This window comes from Paramisgurnus dabryanus, chromosome 20, assembly GCF_030506205.2.
Source record: "Paramisgurnus dabryanus chromosome 20, PD_genome_1.1, whole genome shotgun sequence".
NCBI classification, from domain to species: domain Eukaryota; kingdom Metazoa; phylum Chordata; class Actinopteri; order Cypriniformes; family Cobitidae; genus Paramisgurnus; species Paramisgurnus dabryanus.
Genome location: NC_133356.1, coordinates 24,829,974 through 24,843,496, shown reverse-complemented (window position 1 = coordinate 24,843,496; position 13,523 = coordinate 24,829,974). Strand labels below are relative to the sequence as shown.

Sequence of the window (13,523 nt, the reverse complement as noted above, 5' to 3'; positions counted from 1 at the left end):
CAAAGATTTGTCATTTTCTCACCCTCATGTTGTTACAAACCTCTATGAATTTCTTTATTCTGTTGAACACAAAGATATTTTGAGAAATGATGGTAAGAACACTGTTGAAGGTACCCATTGATCTCCATAGTAGAGGTCTTCTTGGGTTCAAAGAAATGTACTCGACCCTAATCGCTTTTTAAGAACTCAAAATTTATAAAGAAAGGCCCGAGACAAACCCAAGAAAATTTGACTCGAGTCCAACCCGGTGGCAATTTTTTTAAACCCAACTGAACCCGAATCTAAATGGCACAGACATGTGTTCAGTCTGTAGAAACCCTGGTGGCCTTGCAACCAATTTGGCCGCTGCTCCATTTATTTTCATTTGTTATCTGACAACAACCGCAGAGTAACCCCTAAAATGTGCATTCAAAATTGATTGACAGGTCTGGCTCACGAAAATTAACCTATCGCCACCCACAGGATGTCGCAAACAGAGGAGGGGTTAGAAAAGGATTTGATGCACAAATGCGAGAGTTTGGGTCTTCTCCGGTCCATCAAAAACACATTCATTTTAAATTACCCGAGACCCGGCGCTGCTAATATTATACTCGAACTGCTCGGCTCTCAGGTTGGAACTCGGGTTTTCAGATCTAAGTGGATCCTTGAAGACCTCTACTCCATATATAGGAAAAACACATACTAGTGAAGTCAATGGGTACCATTGCTTGTGCTTGTTGTTTTAGACTGTTAGGGTTGTTTTACAATAGGCTTGTGTCTGTGCAAACACAGTAGAGAACAAGAACATTCTGCCCTAGTATTCATGAAAGTGACAGACAGACTGTCTGGTAGGAGGAGCCAATGCAATGTTGGCTATGGGGTACCAATATGACCAAATGCTTTTATAGCAGCTTTGTTTCTGGAAACATTTCTCTCAATCATTTTGGTCATATGCATGTGAAAAATGTATTCAGCAAAGATTATTAAGCCATTCAATCACAACGTAAACCACAACTTTAAAACATGTGATGTGAAACCTGACAAAGCTGCTTCATTTAAATTCATGTAGTCAATTACTAATCCCATAAAATGTATTAAAGATTGAAAACTGTACAATATTATACTATTCACTGAGGATAAAAACAATATATTTACATTTATTTCAAAACATTTCTAAACATAAGTAGTTTAAGACAGTAGTGTTAGGCCATTTGCAGTGTTTTACAAGAGTGGGTGGTCACTGCTGACCTCATTTCCTGCAAATCCTGTTTCCATAGTAACAGCAACTTCTCCGATTGGTTGTTTTTGAAGGATAATGAATAGTGGGATTCGCAACATACTATAGGTCTGACAACATGGGTCTGGTTCAAAGACCATGGCCTGGTTTTACATTTTTCCCATAGGCTTTTGGATCATCGCAAAAAAATCCCTGTGTTTGACAAAAGTTGATGACACTTACACATTAATTTACAACTTTTATCACTTTTTGCAACTTTCTATTTCTGATAAACACATTTAGACTTCAAAAATCATAACTTGTATTCATCTGTGATTAACTTGTTGTTATAAACTTTTGTTCAAAGGCATCTTACTGTTTTTCGATAATCCAAAAGTCTATGAGAAAAATTTAAACTCACCTTTAAATGATCAGATTTATAAATAAACATGATACACACAGTCATAACACAGAGATGCTGTATTACCTGTTTAAACTGTGTCTCAATCTATTCCTCTCTTCCCTTTGTTTCTTTCTTCCTCCTACCTCCCTCCCCTTCCTTCCTTCCTAACTACCTCCTTCCTTGCTCCCTCTCTCTCTCTCTCTTTCTGTCTGGCTTTCTCCCTCAGGGTCACACTTGACCCGAGCAAACGGCAGTCTGCCGTCAAATCAGGGCCGGCTGCCCCCTCTGTGCCCCCCACCCTCACAGTCCCCTCCAACCCTGCGGCAAAGACTCTTAGTAAGTCTGCGCTCCACTGGATTACTGTATTCCTCGTTCTTTTTTCATCCCCTCTACTCCCGCCTATTCCCTTTCCACAACTCGACAGGGTTCCCATGATTATGGAAAACCTGGAAATGTCAGAGGATTTTAGCAGTTTACCAAAACTAAAATGATTAACGCTTAAAATTGTGCTGTGTATGGTTAATGTCTGGTTTGTAAAGGAATTTTGTCAATACATCCGTTTATCAAATTCATAAATTGTTGAATTGAATAATTGCAAACATCATAATGAGATTTGGTGAATTCATTGGTCATAAAGTGTGGGAACCCTGTGGCTCTGTAATGGCTTTTTGTTTTCTCTGCGTCCCAGTTTAATTTTTCTTTTTGTCGGCATTGAACTGTTCTTTTCAGCAGCACTGGTTATAGGGAATCGTAAGAATTCCCAAATGAAGCATGTCTAGAGTAAGGGCCCGTTTAAACGCACGTTAAACATAAGCACATTGTGTTTCATGGAGGGTGAAAGTGTGTGTGAGAGGAGAACGAGTGTTTCATGTGTTGGTCCGAGACGAAGGCCGTAAACACACTACATCGCATGTGAAAGGCACAGTCCTGTTTGTTAGACGCGTGCTTTATATTTGTAAGTCATAATGTCTCGCATTTAGCGGTCAGATTAGGCTTTTACCCATAATGCACTCCTACACTGAACCTAAATGGATTCTTGAGAGAAGGAGCAGTTCAGTCGAAAAGATTAAGATGTCTTAAGTGTTATTTGTTTTTGTGTTATAGTCTTACCCATTGTACAGACAGGGTTAAGTTATGTTTATTTTCTGTATTTGCCATGTTTCTTGTTCTTTCATTCAGTCTCTCTCTCCTTGTATCTTATTGTGTGTGTGTGTGTGTAGTGTGTAGTGATGTCACCCTAAAATGACTAAAAGTTATATCTCTCTCTTTGTTTCTTTTTGCTCCATTGCGATCACTAATCAACAAATAATCATAAAAGAGTCTCAACCGAGTTTGAGAGAAGCGGGAGATTTGAGGGCTCAAGGTGAGACGGCAGCGACCCGGCTCATTACTTTGAATGTGTTTCTATGGGTGTTATATTGAATATATTAACTAGGCTATACATTGTTAATACCCTCAAGTCCTTTCTTACACTTCTTAACAGCTCCCATTTCAGAGCAAATGTATAATTGAATGTCTTGAAAATTTATGAAAAAATATAAATGGGTGATTCTCACGAAATCCAGATTTAGATGGTGTCCAGCATCAGAATGTTTAAAAAGCCCTTGAAGGCCATTTCTTTTCCACATATAAGATTAAAGGGATAGTTCGGCCAAAAATGATATTAAACCCATGATTTACTCACCCCCAAGCTGTCCGAGTTCCATATGTCCATCGTTTTTCAGACAAACACATTTTCAGATATTTTAAAAAATGTTTAAGATCTTTCAGTTGATTTAATGTGAAGTTACTGGGTCCACGACCTTCAAGTCCAAAAAAAATGCGTCCATCCTTCACAAATTAAATCCAAACGGCTCCAGGATGATAAACAAAGGTCTGCTGAGGGTAATCCGTGCGGTGTTGTAGAAATATCCATATTTAAAACTTTATTAACGAAAATAAATACCTTCCGGCAGCGCCGCCATCTTAGTCGCGTCAGCATTCAGGAGAGAATATTAGCGTAGTGTACGCAATTTTCTTAGTGACGTATGACAAATTCGGAGGGCGGGGGCACAGAGCAGCAGCAGAGTAGCCTCCGTAGGCTGCGTAAGCTCTCATCCTGAATGCGGACGCGACTAAGATGGCGGCGCTACCGGAAGGTAGTTATTTACAGTAATAAAGTTTTAAATATGGATATTTCTACAACAACACCGCGCGGATTACCCTCAGAAGACCTTTGTTCATCATCCTGGAGCCGTTTGGATTTAATTTGTGAAGGATGGACGCACTTTTTTGGACTTGAAGGTCGTGGACCCCGTAACTTCACATTTAATTAAATGAAAGATCTAAAACATTTTCTAAAATATCCGAAAATGTGTTTGTCTGAAAAACGATGGACATATGCAACTCGGACAGCTTGGGGGTGAGTAAATCATGGTTTAATATCATTTCTGGCCGAACTATCCCTTTAAGGTCTGAACTTACTATAACCATTATTTTTAGAGGATTTAAAAAATATTTCCTATAGAATGATTAAATTTTTTTTGATTATCATTATCGCAAAAATTATCATTACTGCAACATGATATTACATTAAATATATGCATTTACAAACTCATGTTTCGGTAATGAGAACTAAAAAGTTGTCTAGGTACTATGACAAACAAAATTTCAACTTTTATCTGGAGTGAAAAATAAGAACTGCTTACCTGGTAGCCATCTTGAGTGTCACAGTCAATTATGTCCCTTTCAACAATTTTTTTTTTATATGTTAGTTCCTTGAGGGCTTAAACAATGATTGAAAATTGTTGCGGAGGATGAGAAAATTGGTCTTGGACACATTTATATTCCTTATTATTGTCACTACATTTACCAATGATCACCAAATACCACATGTTTCTTTACTGTCAATGTTTATAGTATAACATGCACTGAAGCTTTTAATTTTTTAATTTTAAATATTTCCATGTCAAAGAACCCAAATCCAGTCATGGACACGTTTCGGTAATGAAAATTTTCTCCTTAAATTTGTAAAAAAACAACAAAATTGGTTTGTATGATGTCATTTGACGTCATGTGCAAAATAGTACATGAAGAGATGTTTGTAACTGTATTTTGATAGCATTTACTTTTTATCAAAATGTTTCATGACACCTCATCAGTCTAATTTCGCGAGAATCACCCAAATGTAACATTTTGTTTAGCAAAATCTCCCAGTCCTGTTTGATGTGAAATACTATATAACTGTGTGCTGCTTCTGTGCATGCCCCAGTATAAGTGCTGTGCAGTTGATAACCCATGCATGCATCTGCTACAATAATAGTAACATGAATATTTAAAATGTTGCCTTGTAGCTCAGGTACTGCCGTTCTATTATTAAATTGTATTTCTCTCCTTCCGTTCTCGCTCTGGGCATCCCGCGTCCTTCCAGTCGCCATGTATCTGGGGATCAGCAAAAAGATGAAGGGAAAGATGGAAAAGACGGCAAACCCCGCTCTCTCCGTTTCACCTGGAGTATGAACACCACTAGCACCATGGAGCCAGCCGACATCATAAATGAGATCCGCAAAGTTCTGGACGCAAACAGCTGCAGTTACCAGCAGCGCGAATGCTTTTTGCTTCTCTGTGCCCACGGGGACACCCGCACGGATAGCCTCGTACACTGGGAGATGGAGGTTTGCAAACTGCCCCGGCTCTCACTTAATGGTGTCCGTTTCAAGAGGATATCTGGCAACTCCATCGCTTTTAAGAACATTGCTTCCAAAGTTGCAGGCGAACTCAAGCTATGAATATATCTTTAATCTAACTACCTAGAGGAATTGATGAAATGGTTCATTGTAGAAAAACAAATTAAGCTGTACAATCGTAAAAGTAGCAGTTATTGAATGTTTTTCTTTTTTCCTTTTTTTTAATAAACCACTTGTATTGAACAACGTATAAGGGATGGGCACAAGTGCTTGAGTACTTGGGCAACGATCGATCATGAAAATGACGATTGTGTGGATTTACATCTTTTCCCCATTCTTTGCATTTCGGGCGGCACCTAGATGTCTGATCGCTCAGCATTACGTGAGACTGGAGCACAGTGTTAGGAAAACGCATCCATGACTGAAGTTCACTTGAATTTTGTGCAGATCGATTAATTATAAATAGTACATTCACTTTTCAGTTTTACCTGTTTAAAAAAAACACATTGAATTATTAATAATCTAGAAGTGTTCATTTCCCTGACATATTTTTGTAAAAATGATTTATTTAAATATGTAATTATTGCTCTGATACACACACACAACCCGCCCTACAGTACTCAAGTACTTGTTTTTAGACCTATCGAGTGCTGAAAATAACAAATGTTCAAAATGCCCATCCCTTGAATGTACAGACTTTTAACATTGCTTAAAGCAATAATTTCTAGTATTATTGTGCAAGTTGTTGAATGCTGTAAAGAAAACAGGATTTAACCGTTCAGTGTTATGATTGTACGCACCACATTAGACGAGAAGAGCCGACTCCTTGCCATCCGACTGATCAATAAGAAAATGGATGCTGGATTGAGATTTGATGGTTTTATTTAGCTTTTTAATAGGCGCTGTTATGTGGTGGTTTTAATTGTGTTTTGAGCGACCCATGTGAAAAGGATACTTTGACCAGACCTTGAAAAAAAGTTGCTCAAGACTTTGCTCTGCACCCTCTATATACTAAAGGTGCTCATCTGTGAAAACAGCTGCAGTAAATCTGATCCGACTGAAGTTTCGCTGTTTGAATGTTACGGAGCAAGATTAATTTATTTCACATTATTGCCCACTCTAGTGTATTTGTTTTTTTTTGTGTAAATAATGTACTTTATGTGGTAATGACACGTTTTAATACTGTCCTTTTTTTTTGAGTTCTCTGATACCAAAAGGGCATCTTGTAATCTTTTGCTTATTTTACTCATCACAGATTCCAGTAAAATATCTCTTAACTTGTCACAGTGTTCATTGCAGAGATCTAATACAGCTATAAACTCATCTTAACATTGTCACCTGTATATGATTTCCTTTTAATCTTCTTTATATTGCAATTACTCTTCTGTACATTTAAAAATTGGGAACACTTTACAATAAGGTTGTATTTGTTAATATTAGTAAATGCATTAGCAATGTGGTTTGCAGCATTCATTAATCTTTCTTAAAGGGATAGTTCACCCAAAAATGAACATTTTGTCATTTACTCACTCTCATGTTGTTACAAACCTGTATACATTTCTTTGTTCTGATGAACACAAAGGAAGATATTGAGATATTTTTGTAGCCAAACCATTCGTGGACCCCATTTACTTCCATAGTATTCTTTTTTTCCTACTATAGAAGTGAATGGGGTCCACGAACGGTTTGTTACAAACATTTCTCAAAATATCTTCTTTTGTGTTCATCAGAACAAAGAAATTTATGCCGGTTTGTAACAACATGTGAGTAAATGATGACCGAATGTTCATTTTTGGGTGAACTATCCCTTTAATGTTAAAGGGATGGTTAACCCAAAAATGAACATTCGGTCATTTACTCACCCTCATATCGTTTTAAACATGAGTTTCTTTATTCTGTTGAACACAGAAGATATTTTGATACATGATGATAAGCACACAGTTGATGGTACCCATTGAAAGTAGGAAAAACAAATACTTTTAAAGTCAATGGGTACCATCAACAGTTTAGTTACCATCATTTATCTAAATATCTTTGTATTCAACAGAATACTCATATAGGTTAAGAGTAACAAATGACTGACTTTTGATTTTTTTTTAAGTGAACTTTCCTTTAAATTTAGTAAGATTTGTTATTAGTTCATTGTGCATTTACTAATGTTAACATTTACAACTTAATAAATGCTGTCAGAGTTTTGTATATTGTTAGCTAATGTTTTAAGCAAGGAATAATTGACAACAGGCCGTTGAATTGTAAGCAAGTAATGCCCCCCAAGGTGGTAATGTGGCCCGAAGCGGAGTGTTGTTACACCACGTGTGTATTATTTTCAAATAAATCAAAGGACTGGAGTCAATTATTCTACTTATACCACGGTTACTGCAAACATTGCTCTGGTGCCTATTTTAAGATATTTGACCAGTTAGGCGTGCGGTTTACAGAAAAATAATGGAACATTTCTCAGCCAATCAGAATCCAGTATTCAACAGACCCATGGTATAACTAATTACAACCTTACTGTAATGTGTTATGAAAATGTAATAATTATAGGGGTTTTATATTTTACTTATTTTTTATTAGTTGTTAGAAAAAAAATGTCTACACATTTGTGCGATTCTAAAATAACCTCGCAATCCTTATGAAAATCCAATGGATAAAGGATAGCACGACAAAGCAGGTCAAAATTATTTTATTCGCATACATGCTCATCCAGCGGTTACCCTGTGATGACTAATTGTGTGACAAGAACTTGCCAGAACCAAAAAAAACCTTAAATACAACAAGTATTTCAAGAAGAACAAGTCAACAAACCATCATTCAGTCAATTAACAAAGGTAAAGAGTGACAGAATAACTTTGAGGTTGATGTGCAGTTGAAATTACTTCTGGGCAGGCATGAGGTCATCAATGGACTGGCCTTTCTCCAGCCGTTTCTCCATTTCGATCAGCAATTTGACTCCATCTACTACCATCTGCATCAGCTCGACTTCAGAGAAGCCCAGTCGGTCAGCATTAGAGATGTCAAAAGTGCCACCCACAGCAGCAGTGTCCACACCACCTAATAAATAAAAGAGAAGGGACCGCACCATTACAACAACAATACCTAATTGTCAGGTATTATAGCAATGCCATCATCAGGCAGTATTCTTGTACCTGTTCCACGTTTCTGCAGTCGCAGTTTCTTAAGGACCTCTTCGAACTTCTTGTTCTTGCTGAGGTTAGGCAGTTTGACGTGTACTCCGGCACGCAGACCCGTACCGAGATTGGATGGGCAGGTAAGGACGTAGCCAAGATGCTCGTTCCACATGAACTCATGTTTCTTGTTTTTAAACAGCTCCTCAATCTGTGACAAGAAGCAATCAGTTAATGTTTTATAGTAGCACGGAGATGAAATAAAGAAAAAGACGCATGCAAAGTTATGTATGACTTCACAGTGGTGTGATACCTTGGTAAGACCTGTGCAGAAACGGGTGAAGACCTCTTTCATGTTGCCGCCTTTCTGCATAGAAATGACACGTAGGTGGTCTTCCTCATTCACCCACACAAGGAAAGTTTTGTTATCATTATGCCTGGAGACAAGAAGAAAATAAGTCAGGAAAGTAAATTTTTCCCAGTAGTGATATCTGAAAATCTCATTTCCAATTCTGGCAAACCTCTAAACATCTCTAGGTTTCATTAAAATGTAAGTTTGAGCAAAAATCATTCATTTCAATTCTCAGTTTTCATTATTAAGTATTATTTACTATAGTTAAATAGTATCGAATGTCTTTTTTTTAACAGAAATGAATCAAACACTAAGCTAATGCAGCACAGGCAGTGCCTTAAGGACATTCACTGACCAGATGCCCCTGGCGTCCGGCCAATCACGAGCCATCCCTGAGGCCAACAGCAGGGGAGATACAGGCTTGTCAAACAGGAAATGGTCATCGATGAGCTGTTGTTGCTCAGCTTCTGTCATGTTCTTTAGGGCGTAGTATTTCCCACTGAGATCCCCAGACAAAGCACTCAGAGCTATCGGAGACAGATCGAGAGAGTCCATAAAACAGTATTTTTTAAAGACATTATTTGTTTTTCTGTGAGTACATCTTTGTACATGATGATGATACTCATCACCACTAGAGGGAGCTACGTGACCAGGTCTATATTGCAGGGATGTACCTTCCACAGAGAGTTTCTCAACAGCTCTCCTCTCTCCACGACTGCAATGGGGCGGCAGGCAGAAACCTCGTATGCTCCGGCCCGTTCTGACGCGAGAGCTAAGCACATAATTGGGGTCCAGGTCATCGCCACCCTGCAGGTAAAAAGTTGTCGTATTGTTAAGAAATAACATTACATCTGACAATGGAAGGGATCAGTTATGAGTTACATTTAATGTAGATAGGCCTTTGATTCTATACCTTGAGGTTATTTGGGTTAAGGTCCGTCTTGTGTTTATCTGTGGGCTTGTATCCTCCATGCCTGTCCCGAATGACAGGGTCCAGCAGCTCTTTAAACACCTCATAGGTTTCTTCATCTCCAGCCGCGCAACCCACAGTCAAAATGTAGGGGTGGCCTGAGAATGGAAAAGTGTGCAGGCACAAATTACAAAGGACAGGCTAACACACCCATTTAATCCATGCTTAACATCAAGTGGTTTATCAACTGTACCATGACAGTTTAACCCCTGACCCTGATCCCTGACAGAATGTGTGTTCTTTTTACCAGGATTATCCACACCGGTCTGAATGACTTTATCTATGGTGAAGCCACTCGGTGTAGAGCGCTTGTAGAGATGCTTGTACATATCCAGAGTGAGGACCTTGGCCATGTGGTTGCAGTGCTCGCTGAGGTCTGGATACTCATCCTCAGCTGACAGTTGCATTTTTTTAGTATTGCTAAATAAATACATACATACATACAACAACATATGGTTGTAAAAATACCACTCTCTTGCTACAGATGCACCAATATATCGGTGGCCAACACATAATGGACGATTTTTGATTGAAACCATTGATAACCAAACCAATAGTTTATTAACTGTGAAAAGACACTGGGTTGTGCGTTTATCTCTGGGAAAAATACTTACAGAAAGCAAAGTGAGGTCTACACAAAGTAAAGTTTGTACAAACCTTATTTTGATATATTTTTGTTAAATTATCTATCCGGTCTCCCAAAAATAGGTTATGTCTTTAAGTACTGTCGAAACTCAAAATATTGTCTCCCTAAAAGGAATCGCTGTGTTGTTGTCCTTAATTTTGTAAGTCATTTTGGATAAAATCCTACATGTAAATGTAGTCGGTCAGATTGGTTACTAAAATATGAAAAATATTGCAAATCACATGAGTGATATTTGGTATTGCACAATAGTTAATCAGCATCAACAACAACAAAAAAAAAACCTACAGGTGCACCACTACCCTCTTATCCTAAAATATCCAAAACCACGTGCACAGTGTGATATTAATGGAGTTGTGTACTTTATCCCAAAAGAAAGTTCCCTAAGATTTGTAAATCCGCCCTTTTAGTGACTTAAAGTGCACCCTTTTCATTGCAAAAAACATGTTATTTTATGTATTTGGTATAATGTTTGTGTGGTTTATGGTTAAAAACACATTATTTTCCACATACAGTACATTTTTGTAACTCCAGATTTCGCCCTCTTCCTAAAACTCACGGAATTGAAAAGCTCTGTGTCCCTTATTGGCCAGCTAATCTGTACGTTGTGATTGGTCTGAATACCTCAGCCGGAAATGTGACGCTTCTTACCATGTTTGAAAGATTTGCACACAGTGCAATGCTAACTGTGCTTTCACAACACCACCGGTGAGAGCGTCAATAAAAGCTCTTGCTGCCCTGTCAACGACGCTATAGACAAAGTGTAATGGACGCTCTGACGCTCAAAATGAATTCTCTGAATCATCTCAAGCGGAGGTTTCTGCCTTCCGACTGGTTGCCGCCGAACGTTTCCGCCTTCCGATTGGTTGCCACCGAAACGCGTCTTAGCTCATTTCCATAAAGTTGAGATGATTTCACTCTCCTTGACGCTCACACTGTACATGACGTGCCGCTGCTCATCGGAGCTCGCCGCCGTCTCTCAATGAAAATGGATGACTTCCAGCTACGTTGACGCATTCACTGGTGGCGGCATGAAAGCACAGTAACAGTAGTTAATTAACAGGCTGTGAGTCCAAGCGGGTGGAATTATGATGATGATGTCGGTCTTTACTACATCATAAATCCCAGGAAGTAAACTGTTGCCTACAATCTGTGTGTTTGTTGTAGTCCAAGAAAAGAGATTAATGTTGGAGAGATGATAACTCACATCATAGTTTACTTTAGGGTTAACATTTACAAATACGCACTTACACACCAAAAGAAATGCAAAATCGTGAATTGGACCATTGGTGCTCTTTGATATTAGAGATGCACTGTTATCAAAATTTTCCACTGATACCGATAGCCGATTATTTAGGCAGATATCTGCAGATGCCAAGGGTTTGGTGGCCTAGTGATGTTTCTGTACATTTTCTACACCAAGCGCAAATTCAATGCATTTTTCTGGCGGTTTCCACAGGCCATATTTACACTTGCACATACAGTAGGTACACTCTAAGAAAGGATGTTTGAATTTTTAACATCTTTTTGTTTCATGCTAGCCTATTTAGCACCTTATGCGTTTAACACATTATGTGTCATTTTGTGTTTAAGTAAGTAAAAGAAAGAGCACCATGTGTTAAAACATCAGAAAATGTGTTTTTGTGTTTCAATAATAACACAGATGTGTCTAGTTAAAGGCACAAAGTGACACAAACTAGACACAAAATGTGTTGTTTTAACACCACACTGTTTTAAAAGTGTAAGGTGATCTTATCTATACAGGAAATGTATAATTTTCTCAAAGTCCATCGGAACACACAGACTAGTCAGCAGGGTCACTGTCAAAGGCACAATGATAAAAATGACTTTTTTGCATGCATTGACAGATTTATTAGAAACCAGACTGCAGGTTGTTTCGGGTCTTTACCTGGGTTATCAATACCGGTCTGGATCAAATCGTCCAGAGTAAATCCACTGGGCGTCTCTTTAGAGCGCAACTTCTCATACAGGGCTGGAGTGAGCACTTTGGCCATATAGTTGTTGTGTTTGCTGAGATCGGGATATTCCTGCTCTGAGGTGTACTTCATCTTCATCTGGTTGTGGGTGTTTCCGAAAGGCATGACTGCTGTTCCCTGCGCGCGAAGGGCGGAAAAATAACTACGCTTACGCTCAATGCCAAATTCAGTCAAGCTTCGACATTACCTCACGTCTTTACACTTGAATAAAACTGGCAAAGACTTGGTTTTTCGTTAAAATGTTAATAAGTATAGCAGTTGTATATTAAACCTAAATTACATGTTACAATTAAAGAGTTAAAATTCTTCCACAAGACAAGTTTAAAAAACCGACTTGAGGGGCGGAGATGCAATGTATTTCCGTACTGCACTGTAACGTTTTACTATTGGAAAGTGAAGTGAAACTAATATTTTATTATATCTGTATATCCCATCGTATATTAAAATGTGATATTTAAATATTTGATGGCCGTACACTCAAAATGCACGAACTCGTTAAAAAATACGATTGATAGTATATCAACGATGCTTTAAAATCTTCCTCAGACATGAACTGAACAAAAACCGACTTAACAATGCTTCATCCGTCAAATGCACTTACTTAAGTAAATGCGTTATTAAGCGTTATACAAGAGCGTTACTGCACTTAAAACCAAGTCTATACCGATCTTAAAAGTGTGTCCAAAATCCTTTGGCGACGATTATATGGTACTTTAGATCTGATTTAAATTGCTTATTTCTGAGGAAGTAAATTGTTTCAGACCTTACCGTGGGTTGTTGACTACTTCTAGGGTCAGACTGAGCTGAAACAAAGATTCCTATTTTCCCGGTTGGTGGAAAAGCTCTCCTTCTGCGACACTCTGCTCTCCAGCACTGGATTATGATGGATCGTTTATTTTATAGTACGTGAACGCCTCTCCTATTGGCTGCTATTTGTAGTCCATTCATTCAATTAGAGAAGCGTGACATTGTAGTTCTTGTCATTTCTACACTGTCTATTTAACGAATAATTCAACAAAATACATTAGGAATTTCCTCAAAGTTTTTTATAGGCAACATTTCAAAGTCCAAGTAAATAAAATCAATAATAAACTGTTAGAATATATAGTTTAATATTGATTTAGTCAGCTATTTAAAAATATTATATGCTGGTAAATCTTTACAAAAACT

General features: G+C 38.1%; 2 protein-coding genes across 12 annotated transcripts in view; one reads left to right on the top strand and one right to left on the bottom strand.

Moving 5' to 3' along the window:
- The window catches only part of mark3a (MAP/microtubule affinity-regulating kinase 3a), a 33,908-nt gene extending 27,302 nt beyond the window's left edge, over window positions 1-6,606 (top strand). For 4 of the 10 annotated variants that reach the window (XM_065297254.2, XM_065297252.2, XM_065297250.2 and 1 more), the window contains 2 exons: window positions 2,917-2,961; window positions 5,008-6,606. In XM_065297254.2, coding sequence (XP_065153326.1) covers window positions 2,917-2,961; window positions 5,008-5,365 — 403 coding nt within the window. In that variant the 3' untranslated portion in view covers window positions 5,366-6,606. Of the gene's footprint in view, window positions 1-1,824; window positions 1,935-2,916; window positions 2,962-5,007 lie in introns of all 10 variants that reach the window. The other 6 variants (XM_065297255.2, XM_065297260.2, XM_065297253.2 and 3 more) reach the window with 2 other exon arrangements.
- Window positions 6,607-7,933: 1,327 nt separating this feature from the next.
- On the bottom strand, window positions 7,934-13,276 carry ckba (creatine kinase, brain a). Of its 2 annotated transcripts, XM_065297244.1 has the most exons (8): window positions 13,122-13,276; window positions 12,266-12,470; window positions 9,657-9,811; window positions 9,418-9,550; window positions 9,099-9,270; window positions 8,705-8,828; window positions 8,413-8,602; window positions 7,934-8,317 (listed from the first exon to the last, which is right to left on the bottom strand). In XM_065297244.1, exons 2-8 carry the CDS (start codon window positions 12,456-12,458, stop codon window positions 8,139-8,141), a joined length of 1,146 nt encoding a protein of 381 aa, XP_065153316.1. In that variant the 5' UTR covers window positions 12,459-12,470; window positions 13,122-13,276; the 3' UTR covers window positions 7,934-8,138. The 2 variants fall into 2 exon arrangements, with proteins under 2 accessions (XP_065153316.1, XP_065153317.2); XM_065297245.2 differs by lacking the exons at window positions 12,266-12,470; window positions 13,122-13,276 and adding an exon at window positions 9,961-10,185.
- Between the last annotated feature and the right edge of the window lie 247 nt (window positions 13,277-13,523).